The following is a 21,015-nucleotide window of genomic DNA, read 5'->3' on the forward strand; positions in this document are numbered from 1 at the left end:
GAAGAAGATAAAATTGTAAAATTGAAGCAACAGAATCAGACTAGTTCCTAAGAAATCAGATGCATAGATAGTAAGGTCCTCACAAGAAGTGTATGAAACACACAACAAAATATATCTGAGCCATTTTATTTTAAGGACATACTGAATTTTATTTTTTTTTAATGTGCATAGCGACAGTGCTTTATTTTTGTACAGCTTTTTCATAATTTCCCATCTGCTATTTATGCTTTTATTGCAAGTGTATTGGCAAGTATACATCCTATTTTATGTTAGACCACCAAATAGACAAATAAATTTTTGTCTGAAGAATACATAATCCAAAGAATTTCGTAGCAAAGTACATGATGTCCCACAATAAATATCAGAATCTCTCAAGTGATAAAATAATTTGAAACTTGCCATAGTAGATTAAAAAGAAATAGTGTCTGGAAGATACATGTGGAAGAAAGTGTAGATACTTAAAAAGCTGTCATTCTAGTGGTCAAAAATGGATAGATTTGTGAAGATAAAACAGTCTTGGAGATCTAACTCTTTGATGTTATTTTTCTCTTTCCAGCATAATGATACCAAAAAGAGTGTTGACAAATTTTTAGCGTACAAATTTGAAGAAGGTGAACATGTACACAAGTTACAGAAAGATCAAGAGTTGGATAAGGAGCGAGAAAGAAGACATGGAGAAAAAAAAGACCATTCTGTTAGGCCAGGAAAAGAGAGGCTTTCAAAAGAGAGAAGTCATAAACATTATGGAATAGAAGAGAAAGAAAAACATAAATCAAAGAGATCTAAGGACAGATCTTCCCATGGAGACAGAGAAGGGCAACCTGCAGAAGCTAGTGAGAAAGTAAAAAGTAGAGAAAATGAAAGAAAGAAGCACAATCTTGGGGTTAGTATTGTTAAGACTTTAAAACATTATCTTATAGCTTACTTTAATTGTTGATATATTATCATTGACAAGTTGAATAATAAAGTCAGCATTTTCTGAAATTTGAAGGTAGAGTGGTAAATTAAAATACTACATCTGCCTTTAAATATCTTAATCGTTAGCTGATTCCTCTATGAAATTTTCACTAGAAACTTGTCTATATGTTAGAAACATCTTTTATTCATAACATTCTTTATTACTATGACTTTTGAAATTTTTACTAACACTTTGAGGTGAAGAGATTAGGCTGGAGGTCCATTAAATATATTGGATGCCTTTATAGGAAACCAGTATGCTTTTAATAGGAGCTATTTGATGTTACCTAGAAATGGAGCATGGTTATCCAACTCACAGGTAGGCACGTGAGTATAGATACCTTCTATTTATGGGTTTTGCCTCTACTTCAGAAGCTATAAAGTATCTTTAATGTTTCTAGCACAGAGCATGGTGCTATATCTTACTGACTTAATCAACCTTTGACATTTTTTGACTTTTTTATAATACAAGTACTCATTCTACAAGAATGAGGGAAGTATACAGTAATCTGTAACTTAAGGTCAGGTAAGTTTTATGGAACATAGAAGCATTCATAGAGTTTAGGTTAGTCTCTCTGCTGCCTAAAGAGTGAAGATGTACAAGCTTCTTGAAGAAAAGTTCAGAAAGATATTTTCTAGTAAAAATAGTGGGCATCTTCAGTGTATGTGCCCACCAAAAGTGATTCCTATAACTGACATTCTGCAGCGGAGTTCAGAAGTCTATCAAGCTTGCTCAAGGCTTGACTTCCTTGGAAATCTACTCAAGTAGCTGTTATAGCATATGACTGATACTGATGCTTCTGTCTCAAGAGTTATGTTTCTCTTTTTCTGATGCTCATGGACAGAGAAAACCACCTTTATCTTTAACAACCTGTTGAATACGTTTCCAAACTTAGGAAAACCTCCATAATACAGAATGTAAGAGTAAGGTCCCTATACTGGGGCTTAAAAGTGCCTGAGACTGTTTGTCCCTGGTGTGAATTGTTGCAGTCCATACTGTTAAAATCTCATTCTTTGAGACAGGCTGGCCACAGCCTACTGAGGTCAGCCCTTGGTCCCTATCAGTTTTTCTAGTCACATGTAGGGTTTATTCAGGAAAGTGCTCTGGGCTAGCAATTTGAGCCCAAATCATTTTTTAACCATTGTTACTAATACACTAATGTGAAAGTGTCCTATAGAAGATGGAATTTACTCTGGTACAGCCTTATAAAGTTTTGTTAAGCATAGTAGAAGACTCAAGATCCCTTCTTGTTTCTTTCCTGAAATACATTGCAGAAGAGGATGCAGCCAAACTTCAATCCCAGGTATTTCAAGATTTCAGGAGAAGCTCATATTCTTTATATAGCATTTCTTTTTATGGGTGTTTATTTTCTTTGCTTACCGTATCTCTAAGGAGGTGATCTTTGTGACATTAGTTCAAACACAAAATGTCTTACAGGCAATGACTGATAAAAAAAAAATACCATGTCATTGAAATAATTCATTATTAACCTTTCTTACTGTTTAATATCACTACTGCTAATACGAGTTCATAGACTTATTTTCTCCCATCATTTCTGACACGTGACTATTGTGACTTCTTTTACAGAATAGTGAATACAAAAAAGAGAGGATTCGAGAAGAAAAGAGCCATCAGCATGTAAGGTAAATTCAGATATTAAAAATAAAAATACACTGTATGGTATCCACTAAGAGTCAGTCGCTACCAAAACAATAAGCATGAATTCTTGATCTCTGATATCTAGGGTAAATAGAATGCATTTTCATAGGCCTTTTGCCCAGCAGAGTAGCAATTAAAAAGAAAAAATCTGTGGTTTGTAAAAGTGTTTGTATTTATATGCTGGTTTTGTTTTGGGGTTTCTTTCCCCCCCCGCCCCGTACTCTAGGATAGCAAGCGATATTTTTAATCCTTGCAAACTGCATATGTCTTAATCTGGGTTTTTAGTGTGGGAAACAGAAATGCTGTATTATATTGCCCAGAGATTTACTATGCAGTCATGTGGACACATAGAAGGCTCATGATGAACTGCATAGAACTCTCTTTTTTTTAATCTCTACACAAAGTTACTACTTCGTAACTACAGAATAGTAATTACTACTCTGGATGTTATCTAAAACGTTATATGTAGCAAGTTTACTGTTGTATGTGAAGGGGTAGGCCAAGGTTATCCTTGGTAGGATCAGTGAAATGTCAGGATTGTATTTCTAAGTACATTCTAAAAGTCCAATACTCTACTTGTAAAATAATCAAATAGACTGTTAAGGAGCAGAGCTGGTGGTTGGTTTTCTCCTGCTCCCTGATTGTATTGTCCTCATAAATAAAACCCCTGAATGACAGTGTTTGAATGTCAGTCTGTGATTTATAGGTTCAGATCACATGACACCAGTCTGATCTTCTCCAGTTTGCTGCAGGTATCAATACAACTAATACATGTATGGGTTTAATATGTTTTTATCCTCCTTACTTTTCTTCTGTTTTGATGCAATTACAGGCATTAAATTTGGACAAGGTTTTGTGAAATTCTGAGAGGATTAATCACTTGGCCATTTCAATATAATTTTATATCATAAATAGAGATCTATAAAAGTATTTGTAGAAATATTTCAGTTTATTGGAAATTTCCAACTTTTTTTCTTTTCAGGAAAAAAGACTTTTTCTAAGGCAAACAATCCCCCGGCCTGCCCCCCCCCCCAAAACTAGTGCTTTCTTCAGAGTTAACTAATAAAATTTATTTTCGCTTTTTCAACAGGACTGTGGAGGATAAAGGAAAACTCACTGAAAAAGAGGAAGATGACACAGGACAAGAGGTGAAATAGTTTGATTTTGGATCTTTGCATGTTGTGTTTTTCCTAGGATTAATAACAATAACAGTATGTATTTCAATATAAAGGCATTCAAAGATCAGGTTTATATATATTGGTCTTTAGGTATCTCCGAACCTCTCCTTCTGGATGCAGCATTAGAAAATTGATTTATTCTGTATAAATTGTGGGTAGCCATCTATTCAATTGCATATCTATATATCTATTTCTATGTATAGTGTCTTTTATGCAAGAAAAAATACTTTTCAGTAAATGGGAAGATTTTAGACATATAATACGTCTACACGTATCTCAAGTATATAATCTCTTTCTATAAACAGCTAACAGGCAAATAATATGTAGTGCAAGCCAAGTACAATGTGGTTAGCAATGTATTTCATACATATCTCTTAAAATAGTTGCTGTAAGAAAGGGAAAAGTATTTATATATATTTTTTATGTATTTATAAATATATATATATGTTTAAAAGAACAGGTGCAAACACAACCAAGTTTTTAGCAAGTCTGAAGTGTAAGCTGAATGGACTTGGCTTTATTTGGTCCAGTCTGTGCAGAAACAGCCCAACTTTACTATAAAAGGTTTTAAAATATTTTGTTTATTTTTAAATGTTTGTATCCATCCTCCAGAATCCAAATTCTGTTTTGGAATGTTGTAGGATTATGGTCCCTATTTAGGAAAATGTAGTAGTACCTAATGAAGACACCCCTTTCCATAGTCTCATGTTATGGGCAGCCATATATCTTCCATATCTTTCAGTCATATATTTTTCAAAACTATGCTATTAACACCTGGTTGGTTTCATGCCAGAAGTATTTATCTTCCTTTTCTTTTTTTTTCTAATTTTCAATTTACATTATTTTGGCTTTAGTGCTAATATTTACCTTAGAGTACTTTTGTAGGGTTTTCTTCCCCTAATGAGCTTATAGAAAGCACATTGTCTCTTCACTGACTTAATTTTGCTGACCTATGCAAGCCATGCTGTACAATATTGGAATTATAGGCAGCACAGCAGTTCCTAAGTCTTTCCCAGCAAAAGTATTGTTGGAAAAACAACTGGTCTTCCCAGGATAAGGTTGAGTCCTGTCTTGTCTTCCTGTTATTAAGTCGGTATTTATAACTTCTTTATACACTTTTATTTATATTTCTAAACAGAATTTGTTATATGCTTGCTTGAAAATGTAGAAATATTTCAGAATAACAACTATTTACTTATCTTTATGCTAAGATTTGGCAGATAAACGTTTTTTTTCCCTAAAATTATTTAACAGTTTAATTTTTCTTATTTAGGCAATTAAAGATACACACATCTATAATTCAGACATGGCATTTGATAATTTTTCAGCAGATTATGAAGATGATTTTGAAGTAAGTAAAAGCATACAATTGTGTTCTTGAAGTAATCCTAAAATATCAAAATAGTGATTAACTTTATTCACAGAAAGAAAAATTACAGAACGATACATGTTTTTTACGTACTCATTTTCTGGTGACAGTAAGTAATAGGTAACTAAAATGTTACGTAGAAATTCTGCTATATATTTGCTTAAATTTCATCAGAACCAACTTCTTTTGAGTTGAAGTCTTCACAAAAGAAAAAGAAAAAGGGATCTATTTCAGGTACTGAAGAACAATGCTATGGGAATGTCTTCTGTTTTTAAAATTAGTGTTCAATTAAGACATGCCATTTTCTTCCTGTGAGTTATTTTAAAATGCCTTTCACTTGGAGGATTTATTGCCATCTGTATGAGAATTTTACTTTTATGTTGACAGCATTTTACAATTTCTAAAATAGATTGTGAGAAATACATCTATAGTCCATGTTTATTAGTTATTGAAAGTCCTGTTACTTTTAAAGGATTATGAAGAGGATTTTTGTGATGATGAAGACAAAAGTGAAGAAAGAGGTGAAGAAGAAAATTTGCGAGAGATTCAGTTTTCTAGAACATCAGAAATTGAAGAAATTCAAAGAGCAATTAATGCAGAAAACGATAGAATTTGTACTTCACTGGCAAAGGAAATTGAAAATGAAAAAAAGGAACCAGTCGTGGGTATGTGATTAGACACCAGTCTATTTTTATTAAATGTATGAGTAACACATACAACATAAGAGTAAACAGGCTACTTTTTCTAGAAGTCTGCCTGAAGGCAGAAATCTGGTCCTCTAGATGAGTCACTTAGGTTTATGGGTAAGTACTGTAACTTTCATATTGCTAAAGAATGATTCAGAGGCATTACTAATCATTTAAAATGTGAAGTATAAAAATTTACAGACTGACATTTAGTAGGTCTTAATTTAGGTAACGGGAGGATATGAGAGTCTGGATTTTGAAAACTGGAGGAGTGCTAGAACAGTTTGGGGCTTCCTGTGATATTAATTTACCTTTCTCTCTTAAAACTTCTCTGGGTGGGAGGGTGAGAAAAATACCGATATTACTGAAATATATATTTCTATAGCAGTTTTAAAATGCAGGGTGTTTTTCCTGAAATGTAACTATGGAATTGTTGTCTTGTATTCAGTTGGTTTGATCCCTGTGAGTTCCAGATCTACTTATTTAACAAATACAGTTGTGGTTCTGCTTTTCACTCTCCACTCATGTGAATGGCAGTAGAGAATTATTATTCAAAAGAATCTTAAACAACTTCTTACTCTAGTTCGTATGAAGTTTGTACAATCACAGGAGGATAGCATGGAGTTTCTTTAAGTCTTTGTGGTATCCACAGATTTTTGGTTAAGTGTTCGTTGCAAGTCAGAACTAGTATACTGTAATACGAATTTCTTCTTGCAGAAGATTCATGCAATTATTACTGTTTCTTCTAATAAACAGAGCGGAATCAATAAAATAATTCCATTAATGGTATAGATCTAATAAACAGGATGGAATTCTAATATAGAGTTAGATTTTTAAATTCTGAATTGTAACACATAGTGCTTCATCGTAAATTACACAGCACTCTCTTTTTGATAAGTTTTGATCCTCTACGGTTAAAAAGGCTGTTGATCATGTTGGTAATGATTTTTAGAAGTTTAAAAGCATTTCACAAGTATTATTAAAAAAGGCGGTCTTCCCCTGAGGCAGTGAAACACCGTTGGTCCTGCCTGAAAGTTGGATATTAAGGTAAATTAGCTGCCAGATGAGAGCCAGGAAAGGGAGAAAAATCGATGTGACATCAGATATTGTAGTTGTTACATTAACCATGGCTTCTAAAGCATCAGTTTTCAATGTTTTGCTTATTCATGCAAGGGTATCAGTTAAGCTTCTGTTGATGACGTTCTCTGCTAGCTGTAATGATGAATTCTTATTTAGAGATATAGCATGCATATGGTGTAGTCTGTGTGAATTTGTTATGATTTTTAGAATTGGCCAGAGAGCATTCTACTGCACACAAGGGAACGAGAGAACTCCTAATGGCAGGAGAAAGAAAGAGGCACTTTCTGCATCATACTCCTCTAAAATAAAAATTACAGTGGTCAGTAATTTTTCATTGATTGGTAAAGGACCATAATAAGGGAAAAATGCTGTCCCATTGCTGAAAAAGCCTATTGTACTAATAGCTGTGCTAGAGCATGTTGTGTGTTGTGCAAACTAATAACTTTTAGTAGCTGTGTCATAATAAATCTGTTGCTTTTTAAACTTATTGCTTTATATTTCAGTGCATTGTGAAGTGTGAATTATAATACTAACAATGTTTTAAAATATCACAGAAAGGCAAAACCCTTCTGTCAGAAACTCTTTTTGTGGATTATTCATGGATTTTCAAATGGCAAACCAACGACAAAGTAGCCGAAGTATGGCTAATAAGCAGAAGTAAGTGTATTTTAAATTAATCCACACAAAATGGTAACTCACTGTGAGAGATGTAATTTTTTTCATTGTATTTGAAATATGTGAAGTTTATGAAATTGAGGATTTTAGAGACAAATATTATTTTGTAAGCTAACAGTAATTAGCTCTTGAGTAAATATAATTTATGGACTTTGCTACATGTCATTTAATAGCAGAAATTTACCTATATAACTGCTTTTCTGAACCATTTTGGTATAGAATGAGCTGCCAGGATTGTCATTTCTTTGTATGATTCTTCAGTTACTTAATTAAATACTGACTTAGAGTACCAAAGAACAAGCCTTTTAGCTGCTCTCAGGGCTCTGCAGAACTGTAATTTCTTGAAATAATCAAGTCTCTGTATGGCACATACTGTTCCCAAAATAACATGTTCCTTTTTAGGGATAATACCACTTGGTGTAAAAACATGTTATTACTGATCTAAAGTTGATATAGATTTGAGACCTCTAAGACAGCTCTGTATTAAAGAAAAAAAATTGATGCTTCATTCTTGCAGAACTTGCCAGGAGCTCCAGATTTATCTAAAACACTATATAGCTCCAGTTTTTTATTACATCAACTGGACACATAAACCAAGAATATTAAATTTTATTGACAATGCCAGATTCCACTGCGTTATGGCTGCACATCAGTGGATAATGTTCACATAAGGGAGATTAAATAAGAATTCATAACGATGTTAAATGTATTTCTGTTGGTACATTTTTATCTGTCAATAAATTTTGGTACAGCTTCAGTTTGTATAGACAAGTGTATTGTGAGATCTCTGCTGTACAAAATCAGGTTGTTTTTCTTTTGGAATATCAAATACTTGATCTTAACCATTTTTGTGTTTCTCTTTCATAATTCATTCTAAAGAAAACGGAGTTCAGAACTTCTCCCACTAATTGATCTGGACTTCTCAATGAGTTATTCTTTACTGGATTTGCCTCCTGTAAATGAGTATGACATGTATATCAGGAATTTTGGTAAAATGAACACTAAGCAGGTAGGTAACAAATATATAGTAGTATTTAAATCCTGAAAGTGCTGATTCTTGTTCTGGAAAATAATTTTCCTTATCAAAGAAAGTTATGAATAGGACAGAAAAGTCATAAATCAATGATTTTTTTTTTTTTTCATCTCTAAGCCTTAATTACCATAAAGCAATTCTATAGAAACTTTTGGCCATTTCCTTTTTGTGTTAGAAGGCAACTCTCATGTTTCTTCCCCATTTTCTAAAGGGCTTTCTGTATGTCTGTGGCTCATTACCCCAAGTATGCTGGGTTTAGTGTTTATGCATCATTGAAGACACTCTGAATTTTTTTAGTAGGTCTAGCACTGTTGTGGGAAATGTGGTAAAATTTGCATGCACAGAATAGTGACAATGTGTCAGTGTGTTTAGGACTGAATTTAGAAATAATTTTAGAAGAGGTTGAGCACATCCATTTTAAAAGTACTTTACGTTCTATTCAGTTATGTGCTGTCGTTCTTATCTGTGTCAACCATATATTGATCGCTTTATGTCTCTACTTAAGGCATATGTTCAGTGTAATGAGGACAATCTTGAGAGAGACATCCAGACTGAGGAAGTTGAGACATTGGAGAAATGGACACAACATCCAGGAGAAAGTGCCCTTGTATCTGGAGGTGAAGTACATTTTAATCTTACGAATTTATGAATATGCATGTAAACTTTCTCTTTTGTACCCATTAATTGTCAAAGTTTATGTGCATTGATAGCAAACTGCTATAGGCATTTTTTAATCCCCTTCTGGAGGGGGTGGAGAGTGAGTGGTAGAAACATTTTCTTCCTTCTGGATTGCTTTTTTGTGTTGGCAGGAGATACGATTCCCCAGCAGATCTTGTTCTTCAGTATTGTTATTTCTGCTGAAGAGAAGTTGATTCATTCCAGTCTCCTCTTGCTTGCAAATGACATTGTTCATATGGTTTCCTTAATTGATTTCCTTTTGAAGCTTTTGGGTTGTTTTTTTTTCCTAGGTCCCATAAACAGCCAGGATATGTCAGTGAATGGGGCTCTGACACCAGAAGTTGATTCACAAAGATTAGGAAATTTCCTCCGGTCTGCTTGCCAGGTACGCTTACATACTTAATATCCCTTATGAGTTGTATGCATAAGTATATAGTGTGATAGATCACTTACAGTACTCGTTCTGACTAATTTAAATAAATTACATAAATAATACTCCTTATCGGGGAGATTTATCTCTCTGCAAAGAGATTGAACCAGATCTGTATAACTTCTATTCTGTAAGCTGTAAGAGAATTGATAAAGGTTTTTTTAAATTAATCCACATAATTTAGAAAGCTACAAGTGACAAAGCTGAAAGATAAGATGACCCTTTTATTTCTGTAAATGTAATTATGTTTGAAAGGTGATTGCTGTTTTGCTAGAGGAAGATCAAGTTGCAACACAACCCAGGTGGAAACTAAGATCTCGACAAACCAGTCTGTCTATTAGTGATAGCTGTTTCCAGTTAAATACTAACCAGCCGTTCCTCCATGGTAAGGAAACTTTATTCTACACCTTCTAGTATACAGTGTGAACTCTTCTTACTTATGCAAAGTACCATGCTGTTTGTCATGACAGAAGTGCAAACAGCACAGGATACATAAATGAGGTAAAGTCCACTTTTAATTGCACTAATCTTGCTGTAGCTCTGTGCAGATTTGTGTCACGTAGGGAACATCAGAGCACCCCAGCTGCTGTGAGACCAGAAATATAGCAAGCACTTAGCATGATACAGGGGTGCCCTGGAGGTAATTCTTGCCCCTTTTGAGGAGCCACCCAAGTGGTATTATTTGTTTAGTCTCTTTATGCTGACAGCAAGGCCAAAGCTGCAAATAAAGCCAGGTTATTGAACAGGGAGAATATGGCCTGATCTTTTTGAATTCCAGTTGTATCTTCCCCATATAAGCAGTAGAATTTTATGTAAAACTTAAAATGAAAAATGGAGCATCTGTAATTATGTTAGGAGGACCTATTATAACACAAACCCATATGTATTTTAACATGAGCACATAAGATGAACCAGAAAAAGCTTGGCCTGTGCTGTTTCCTGTTTGAGACTTAGCTTTATTTTGAGTATATATACTGACGTCAGATCAGACTTTCTCACTCTCTTCCTTTTTTACTTTCTGCTTCTAATTTTTTTTTATTCCCTCTCTCATCCCTCCTTTTTCTTGTATAGTGTCTAAAGCAACCCACTGTTAATAGAAATATTCTTCATAGTTACGTCTTTGCTGCTTCAGTTGTTACTATAGCAGCTAAATGTTTGGTTTTTATCTGCAGTTTTTTATTTATTGCTTTGCTTTCTTGAGTTGTTTTTTTTTTTTATTGTTTAGGCCGAAATATATCCTGTCTGTATGTGTCTCAAGTTCAGAGGCAGACACTACTTTCTGTTCATGGTTTACCCAAAAAGCCAGGTGTTGGTTTACTGGAAAGAAAGAGCATTATATGTGTTTGGAACATCTGGCAGCCCTCCAGTCCTCAGAGCATTTTAATATGTGACTCAGAGGTATGTTTTAATAACATTGTATATTTGCCCATAGAATAAATAACATATGTATTTATGTTTGTATCAGGTATGTATTTTGGTTTTTTGTTTTCTTGTTTTGCTGATGGATGTATCATCTTTTGAGAAACATTTTTGAGAAACATTTGAGCTCAGTGAGGAAAACACTATTCTAAATCCTTCTTGTGCTCCAGCACTAGAATGTAGTGATGGTCATGGTATATCTTTTGTTTGATTGGTTGGTTTTGGTGTGGGGTTGTGGGGTTTTCTGTTTGTTTGAAGTTTGTTTTTTTTTCTGTTTTTTTGAGGTTTGTTTGTTGGTTTTTTTCTGAATTGTGACTTAATTTCATGGTTAAAGAGTGATCAGAAGTAAAACACTGGTTTAGATTTTGTCAAAACTTCTCTCTACCCATCACTGTCGTACAGCTGAATCACACTTTTCAGCTTTGTGGCAGTTAGATTCAGATTACACAACAATTGTCTTTGAAAGGATCGCCTACTGAAAGTCTTGTATCCTTCTTCCCTTTTAAATAAGTTGTCCTTCTGCTGTAAATGCATGTAACCTGTCTTTTCTGGATTTGCATGCCTAGGAAGAACAAACATTTTGGGCTTATCAAGTCATTGGCCTTTATCATACTATCAACCATGAGTGTGTTTTCTGCTTACCAGGTGATATGTTGCTGCTTTAGTCCCAATAAAACAACATTAGTTTTTGCTGGAACAGTAGATGGTTCACTGTTGGTGTGGGATCTCCGTGAACACTCAAGAATGCATCCTCATATCACGATCAATGAAACTGACTGGACATTTAGAGTTCCAACGTTTTCCACTGGTTAGTATCTATGCATTCTGATTAGTCATTTTGTGGGCAGTGAAACAATTCCACTGCTAACTGCTAAGAACACTCTTTCTTAGTAACCAAGTTCAGACAGTTCAGAAATAATATTTAGTGTAGTAAAAATTGCCAATCAGTAATTGCTTTAAAGAAATGTAATCTAGCTCAATATGCATCACACAGTAAGAACAGATGTGGACCAGATGTAGTACCTAAGGACCATTGTAATATTAAAATGAACTACTCAACTACTACCTCATCTAAAATCATTAGCTTAGTCAATTTTCATGATGTTATCTTCCTTAATATAACCTACATTTCTTTATATACATAAAAACACACAATTAAGATGTATTTTAAAAAATCAAATGTGAGGTTTTTTAATGTCACTTAAAGGTTGCAATTTACAGTTGTGCAAATTGTCACCTAATCCTTGATGTTTCTGTAAGGTTGCATGCAAGGCAAGTATCCAAGTGTACACTGCAAGCGTAAACTTGCAGTCAATACGTTTGCAGGTGACACCAGGCTGGGTGGTATTGTTGATCTGCTGGAGGGTAGGAAGGCTCTGCAGTGGGATCTGGACAGGCTGGATTGATGGGCTGTGGCCAGTGGTATGAGGTTCACCAAGGCTGAGTGCTGGGTCCTGTCTTGGGTCACAACAACCCCATGCAATTCTACAGGCTTGGGGGAGAGTGGCTGGAAAGCTGCTTGGTGGAAAAGGACCTGGGGTTGCTGGTCAACAGCTGGCAGAAAGCCAACAGCATCTGGCTTGCATCAGAAATAATGTGGCCAGCAGGACTAGGAAAAGGATTGTCCCCCTGTACTCAGCACTGATGAGGCTGCACCTTGAATACTGTGTTCAGTTTTGGGCCCCTTACGGCATGAAAAACTTCGAGGCGATGGGGCATGTCCAAAGAAGAGCAACAAAGCTGATGAATGGTTTAGAGCACAAAGTGCTGCTTATGAAGAATGGCTGAGGGAACTGGGGTTGTTTAGCCTGGAGGAAAGGAGGCTGAAGGGAGACCTTATCACTCTCTATAACTACCTAAAACGAGGTTGTAGCAAGGTGAGTATTGGTCTTTTCTCCAAAGTAATAAGTGATTAGGGCAAGAGGAAATGGCATCAAGGTGCACCAGGGGAGGTTTAGATTGGATCTTAGGAAAAATACCAGTTATTTAAAGTATGAGTACCATGTTGGAGCAAAGCCTGGACATAAAGTTTTCTGCCATCCATCTTGTCACATGAACATAATCTCTAGCACTGGGGCCAGTTGGCAGCTATAGTGCGCTCTTTCCACATTCTTAATGGCAGAGAAGCACAGCAACAGAAAGTAATGTGGAATTAATTTGTTGCATTGTTTAGATAGAACCCAAGTTAGTGTTGTGTACATATTGGGAAGCCAGAAGAAAGTTTACTTTTCAAAAGCCGTTGTGGGTGACCTCCTTTCATACTTTGACATTTTCTTGTCATTGTATTTCTCTTTTTCTACACTCTGGTCATTGAATGTGTGATCAAAGTAACAGACTTTTGTAAATTTTCTTATAATCCATGGGCAATGAATTCAAAAGTTACAGAAGTTTATTTAGGGCATATAACTGACATACTGGAAGATGCAATCTGAAGTACTTCACCGTGCATTTTAGTTGGTGTATGAGATTCTTATAGTTTTATGAATCTGATGGGAATTAATGGATTTTTATACCTATTACCAATGTTTGTCATCGCAGTTAAATAGAGGAGCAAGTCATTAAGCTTACTGATGTTTTCATTGTGCATAGTTGTATGTTGAGAGATTGAGGTGTACAGACCAGCATTTGTCTCAGTCTTAATTAGAAATTGGTCCTGTTTTTCTCGGTGCTTTATTGTATCCTAGAGTGGCAAATAAAGCCTAGCCATATTTTTGAAAATAATTTCATTACTGCAAAATAAGTCCTTTATGTATTTTTCTTTTTCTTATGTGCAGGTGCTACCATTTAACTTGCACTGAGATATGATTATGTTTCTTTAAAAATCTACCACACACGTGCAAAAAATCGTGTTTTGTTCTCAAGTGTATCTAATTGCAGTAGCCATGTAAAAGTAAACACTAGTTAGCTGTTTAGACTTTTAAATTTTTTAGCAGACAAAGGATGCTTGGTCTTGTGTTGCACAATGGGCAAGTAGTCAAATGTGTGTATACAGTTTCATGCAGTTGCATATATAATCAAGCAGGTTTTAATGCTGTATACTTAGGAAGCTTTATGCTTTTAGTCTTAAATGGGATTAAGTTCACTGCACAGTGCAAGTCTGGAGATCAAGAGTATCTGACAAAGAATGCACATTGAAATTGCTCCACATAATACATTAAAAAATGTTATTAAAGATTAAATATATTCTTTCCTTGGTAAGTTGTTTGATTCAGGGTAGGTACTTTCTCTTAAGAGTGAATTTTTTCTTCAATTTTATCTTTTCTTTAGTAATAAGTGATTTATTTTTACCTCTGTTTATAGAGCTTGAAATTGGCATAATTCTTTTCATGTTTGGGGCTTTGTAAATGTAATTCTTATTATTTGCTGTTCTTTCGTTATAATCATTCTCTCATAAGCTGAAAAGTGATCAGGGTTTTGGTTTTGTTGGAAATAATACTGTGTTTAACTTTCATTATCCTTAATTACAGATGCCATTCTAAACTCAGTAAACCACACCTCTCCTATAATAGCAATGGAACCTGTCTCAGCCTCATTCTGCACTGATCAGAATTATGGACTCTCAAGCCTCTCTTACCAGGATGGTATGTAAGCTGGTTTTCAAAGCATCAGTACATCCAAGTCTTTCTGCAGGTATCGAGGGAAACAAATACAGCCAAAATCCAGTTTATAATTCTATTTTGACTCTTCAGTTGTCTGTAGTATCAGTTGAATACAACATTCATGTTTATTTTCTGCTCTCATTTTTATGTAATGTTCATTCAGTGCAGCTTCATGTCAGATGTGAGTACGTGGTTGTTAGAATATCTGTTTTCAACATAGTATTTTATTCTTTATTGATAAAACAAGTTATCAATCAAAAAACTTCCTTTAGAGAAGTCTTGGGGCTTTTATGTCTGAAAAAACCCTATCTATATCAGCAAAGCAACTTCTTATATCTGGAAGCACTAAAAAAGCCTTTTCCCTAATTTTTTTATGACCAACCTTTGAAAAGAAATTCTTATGCCCCTCAAATTCTCAGGCAGTGTGCTAGAGGAGACATTATTACTTCCATTGCTGATTTTCACTTTGAAGTCTGTGGCATTCCAAAGAAATATGCTGTATATTGCAGGTTTTGCAGGATTTCATCTATTGTGCTCTATGTTCTGTTCCAAAGTCCATGCAGAAACCTGACATTTTTAAAAATGCAGAGATCACCTGCCTTTCTGGTAGAACAAACTAACATACTAGGATAGATAGATACATGGAATAGAATATTTCAGTTGGAAGGGACCTATAATGTTCATCTAGTACAACTGCCTGACCATTTGAGGGCTGACCAAAACTTAAAGTGTGTTGTTAAGAGTTATTATCCAAATGTCTGTTAAACACTGACAGGCTTGGGGCATTGACCACCTCTCTAGGAAGCCTGTTCCAGTGTTTGACCACCCTCTCAGTAAAGAAAGTTTAATTTATTAATTTCTTCTTCTGTAAAATTAGGACACTCTTCCTTTTTATACATCTGAGAGGATCATAGGCATTTCAGAGAATGTATTAACCTAGGAGATGTTTCAGAACCTTTGATATCGTTCAGGATGAAGGTCAGTATATGTATATATATTGTTACTGTTCTTTCCATAGAAATGTCAGAGCCTCCATTTCAGGTAGCTTCAATGGATGAAAATGGAATCCTCAATATATGGGTAAGCAATATATGTATGAAAAGAGAGAGTATCTTCTGTTGGAATAATAAAATATTTCTAGTATAGCAACCCAAATACAGGATTTGTGATGAGAATTTCCTCCCTGAAAAGTGCACCAATACAGGCCTCAAAATTTTTGACCTGACTTCCTAATGCCATGATACTGTCCTTAAGCAAAACTATTAACAGGTACACAAATTCATGACAACAGGCAATGAGTAGTTCTGCTTCATAGGAATAGGTTCACATATTAATTACATATTAATTGCATAAGAGCACCTTGGTCCTCTTTCACACACCCACTTTGTTATTTGAATCATAGTGGTGTCAGAGGCTGTACTGAATGTGTGTGAGAAATGACATTCATAATTTATATAAAATAAATATTCCAGAGTCAAAACATGAAAATCTGTGGGTAAGATTACCCTGCCTATAATATAATGCTCAGGTAAGCACTAGGTCTGGTGCTGTTAATTACTGACCTCACAACTCTTCTTTCTATCAGAAGTTTCCAGTCATCTTCCAGTGCAGCTCTGGCCCAGCTGCTGAATCTGTTGTTTGCATCTGAATTGATCTTGCTGGAGGAACTGAATGGCTTGGTGAATAATAAGGGGACAGAAGTATTTCCCCTCTGTATCACTAGTTAAATCCCTTAAAACTCTTAAGTAACTTCAGTAGCAACAGATTCAGGCCAAATGATCCACCCTTTATGTCCCATGAAAAGCATAGGAAGTGTGTTACAGTTCCTTATTTGGGGGTTTAGGGTTTTTTTTTCATGACCAGCCAAACCACATAAGATGCCAAGTAGTGATTAGAATGTAGTCTCCCATATTCTGTTTTCCATCAGGGAACTGCCAGCAGGCATTTGAAACTATTTGTAGCATTGTAGACATTGATAGGGAGTAAAGAATCTACCTGTAATCATTGCAGTGTTAGACCTGCCTATCTAAGTGCTCCTTCAGATTTATGTCATACTTAATTATAAAAGTTAAAAACTTTGAAATCTGGGAAATATTTATTGCTTATATAATGTGAAATACTGACTTTTCAGGTAGTTGTCGAGTTACAAAAAGTGGATTTAGCTGGTTCACAAACTGATTTAGGTGAGTACTTTACATTGTAAGTAGAATAAAGTGTTTGAGTTTATTATGAAGTTAGAAGAGAGGAAGAGTCAGTGATGGGAAAAAATAGTTTAAATGAAGGCCAAACTTATAAGGAAAAGATTCGTTCTGAATTGGACATATGTCATATTTGGGGTTATTGGTGAATTATTTTCTCTGTGATCTGAATCTCATCTGCTAATTCTGTATTGGTAAGTGCCACTAGACAACCACGTAAAGTGTCAAAGCAAGTTTCTGTGTCTTGACCACTTTTGTTTGGTTGGTTTTTTTTCTTCAAAGAATATGAGATTTTATGTCCTTAATCCTCCTGTTCTTTCTTTAGTTCTAATCAAATCTGTTATAATGCTTTTGTTATTGCCTGTATCTCCATTTTGATAATTGTCCTGAGATTTCTCTTTTGGGTAAGTTACTTAATGCGAGAAAATGTTTCCATGAAAAGAATAGAGTGATGTCTATTCAGTTCTTCTTGTGTTATGCGAGTGAATAAAATCACATTTTTTAATTCTTTGAACAAAATCAGACTTACATAGAATCATAGAATAGTTAGGGTTGGAAAGGACCTTAAGATCATCTAGTTCCATCCCCCCCGCCATGGGCAGGGACACCTCACTCTAAACCATGTCACCCAAGGTTCTGTCCAACCTGGCCTTGCACACCTCCAGGGATGGAGCATTCACAGCCTCCCTGAGCAACCCATTTCAGTGCCTCACCACCCTCACAGTAAAGAACTTCTTCCTTATATCCAATCGAAACTTCCCCTGTTTAAGTTTTAAGCCATTACCCCTTGTCCTGTCACTACAGTCCCTAATGAAGAGTCCCTCCCCAGCATCCCTATAGGCCCCCTTCAGATACTGGAAGGCTGCAATGAGGTCTCCACGCAGCCTTCTCTTCTCCAGGCTGAACAGCCCCAACTTACTCAGCCTATCTTTGTACGGGAGGTGCTCTAGTCCCCTGATCATCCTTGTGGCTCCCCTGATCATCCTCATGGCAAACTTACCTAACTGGAAAAGTCTGTGACTAAAATCCCGATACATTTTTAAAGTACATATATAAACAATGAAGTAATGCTAATAAACTAGAATTTTTTATCAGTTTTCTATTTTACAAGCTTTTGTTCAATGTTTGGCTATATTAAACTGCAAATGCTGGGTATTACATCTGTGGAAAGGTACATTTTAAAGCTATGGTCATGTGCTGACACAGTTTTACTACCACCAGCAATTTTTATTTTATTTTCTCTATTTATTTTATTTTTTTTCCCCTTCAAAAAATTCTTGTGCTTGAAGGACTTGAATTATTAGTGTTACTCTCTACTAACAAGTAACATTACGAAAGCATCATTACAGTTTCTTATTACTAGAATTCATTGTCAGAGGTCAAAGTGACATAAATGTGCATTTTCATCATTGGATTAGGTTTTATAGAGTGATATCAGAGGATGTTATATGTATACTACGAAACTAAACCAAATCATGTTTCCCTTTTTCTGCCCTCTTTCATTAATTTCTGTCAGATTACAACTGAAGTATGTAGTTATTAATGATGTAAGATTCTTGCATATCAAAAGCTCTATCTACATTAAATGATTATAAAATATATTTTTATTTATTAGTTTGGGTTTTGATTTGATGATAGCATTTAATGCAAGGTGCTCCAATCAGTTTAAATAATTATATTATATAATTTTAGGTTTAGTTCCTGGAGGAAAAGTGAAGTTAGTTCATAGCTCGACTATGGACTTGAATAACAGGTAAGAAAACAGGGGCACTTAGATTTCACGTGTATCTTTTAGAATTAATGTAGGATATGTTTAACAATATTTTAATTAATTGATGTTTTTTAGTATACATTGCTTCTTAGAGCTAGTCATAGACATTTTAGATCAAGAGTTTATCTGTGTACTTACATAGCTTTAGAGACAACTTCCTGTATTTATGCAATCTTTTTTACTTTTCCTAGCCTTTTCCCAAAGGATGTGCGCCAGAGAATGCCTCAGACACTGACCATTAAATTTCTGTCTTCTAATCCTAATAATTTCATTGTTGGAACAAATGTTGTGAGTAATCTGCTGAAATTCATCTCATTGTTTTTTGGTTTTGTTTTGGTTTGTTTTTTTCCTTTGGAACCTACGCCATTTCCTTGGAATTTTATAAGTGGACTGTATATAAAATTTATATTTTGGGACTGTTATTAAAACCTGCTAGCTATTAATATTTGTTAGTTGTTAAGGAGCTTTTAAGTAGCTGCTCTGTGAATTATTTAACAGCTTCTTGTAATACTGATAATGCAGATTTTGCTTTGTTTAATTCACTTTCTTCATGTTGTTCTCAGGGACTGGTAGGCCACGGTACAAGACATGATTTAAAAGTTTTTCCAAAGCTATTCAAACCCAAGGAGAGCGGACTGAGATCAATAAGCATCAATGCAATTGATTTCTTCCCTTTTGGAAAGCCACTATTCTTGGTATGCAAATGTTTTATTATAATGGAAGTTTCATTTTTTAATTACTTGCTGAGGAAGGATTTCTAATTTGGTGTCTTTAACTACATGTGATAGTCGAGTTACCTCATTAATTCCAATCTGTGACAACAAGTCTTGTGTCCTGGTGTTTGAACTTTGCTTGTGTAAAAGGTGGACCATCTGTTTCATGGAAGCAAATGTCAGTCTTACTTCAGTTTTATAACTTGCCCTTTCTTTTTTTTTTTTTTTACCAAAATTCAGCATTACAAGCAGGTTTTCTGCTGTTAATGAAGCCTCAGCTGTTTCTCACTCATCCTATGTCTCTTATTGACATAATCAGTTCGGTGACAAAAGTATCTGTATTGCTGAAAAATAAAGGTCTCTTGGACAGCTCTGGGCATTCCCTGATTTCCTTTTCCCCCACATCAGGCATACACTTGGTGGAAGTGTACCCTGTGGTCAGGTGTGTTCGAATATGCCTCCAGCAGTTCATATTGGCACACTGGCTGTTTTTATTTGTGTGAAAGTTGATTCAGTGGCAGTTGGATCTAGCTTTGGTAGGGTTTTCCATCTGCTTATCTTTGCATATATTTGTACTAGATCATTTAAAAAGCTTTCTTTCTAAATTTGCCGTGATTTGTGTGATTTCATTGTGATTGCCTAAGGTATTCAATGAATGTGCTTGGCTACACTGCAAATATTGTGTCACCTCTCTGCTGTCAGAACTTTCCTTACCATTGTGGATGTAAAGGTGGCTGAGGGTAATAAGTTATTTTCTTTTTCCATAGAATAGTTTCATTTGTACCTGAATTAGAGCAAACTTGTAAATGTTACAATAGGCAAGACAAAGGTTATAAGAAAATACCTGGAAGCAGTGATGTCTGCCTGTCTTTCGATTTAGATTTAATTTTCAAGAATTAAATTGCAGTTTTCTTTTTGACTACAATATAGGTTGGCTGTTCAGATGGAAGTATCCGATTACACCAAATGACATCAGAGTATCCCCTCATGCAGTGGAATGACAGCACAAATGGCCAGCCAATAATTGCCCTGCAGTGGGCTTTAACAAGACCTGCTGTGTTTTTTGTCCTGGATGCGTCATCTAATATTTACATTTGGGATCTTCTAGAAAATGATTTGTTGCCTGTGGCAAAGCAGGCTATCCCAGAGAAGTAAGTACATTATATTACTCTCTTTTTAACAAAATGCTAATATCACCTACATTTTTATTAGAGTCTGAATGGGGTTTTTTTTGCTTGAGATTAAATGTTCATTAGAATTTGCTTTTCCAACTATATATTTTTTTTTAAACTATTAGAGGTGGTGAAAAAGACTGTAGTGAGCAAAGTTCTAGTTTATCCTTATTTACTTATTATGTAGTGATAAAGGAGAAAGAATAACACTATACCTGATTTCTATTTATACTAATACCCGTTGGAACAGATGTCTGTACATGGAGCAGTTGCTGTTTATATGGAGTGAAAAATTTTGTTCCCACTAAAATCACGAGAATGTTTAAATTCAGAGACAGCTTTGCTGGATCAGGATCAACCCCTAAAATAGTCAAGATGTTGAACAACATTTTAAAAT

The 21,015-nt window shown here is 35.0% G+C and overlaps 1 protein-coding gene across 2 annotated transcripts in view; it reads left to right on the plus strand.

Annotated features, from left to right (window-relative positions):
- The window catches only part of DYNC2I1 (dynein 2 intermediate chain 1), a 34,160-nt gene that overhangs the window by 12,226 nt on the left and 919 nt on the right, over nt 1–21,015 (plus strand). For both annotated transcript variants that reach the window (XM_061349416.1, XM_061349426.1), the window contains exons 5-23: nt 557–883; nt 2,546–2,601; nt 3,708–3,765; nt 5,069–5,146; nt 5,637–5,829; nt 7,485–7,587; nt 8,485–8,614; nt 9,144–9,255; nt 9,607–9,701; nt 10,002–10,131; nt 10,972–11,144; nt 11,811–11,973; nt 14,633–14,746; nt 15,783–15,844; nt 16,896–16,947; nt 18,655–18,715; nt 18,925–19,021; nt 19,297–19,428; nt 20,377–20,597. In XM_061349416.1, the coding sequence (XP_061205400.1) occupies nt 557–883; nt 2,546–2,601; nt 3,708–3,765; nt 5,069–5,146; nt 5,637–5,829; nt 7,485–7,587; nt 8,485–8,614; nt 9,144–9,255; nt 9,607–9,701; nt 10,002–10,131; nt 10,972–11,144; nt 11,811–11,973; nt 14,633–14,746; nt 15,783–15,844; nt 16,896–16,947; nt 18,655–18,715; nt 18,925–19,021; nt 19,297–19,428; nt 20,377–20,597 (2,357 nt within the window). The remainder of the gene's footprint in view (nt 1–556; nt 884–2,545; nt 2,602–3,707; nt 3,766–5,068; nt 5,147–5,636; nt 5,830–7,484; nt 7,588–8,484; nt 8,615–9,143; nt 9,256–9,606; nt 9,702–10,001; nt 10,132–10,971; nt 11,145–11,810; nt 11,974–14,632; nt 14,747–15,782; nt 15,845–16,895; nt 16,948–18,654; nt 18,716–18,924; nt 19,022–19,296; nt 19,429–20,376; nt 20,598–21,015) is intronic.

The sequence above is a fragment of the Neopsephotus bourkii genome, unplaced genomic scaffold, assembly GCF_033783945.1.
Source record: "Neopsephotus bourkii isolate Nb327-2 ecotype Australia unplaced genomic scaffold, CSIRO-AGI_Nbou_v1 NB_53, whole genome shotgun sequence".
NCBI classification, from domain to species: Eukaryota; Metazoa; Chordata; class Aves; order Psittaciformes; family Psittacidae; genus Neopsephotus; species Neopsephotus bourkii.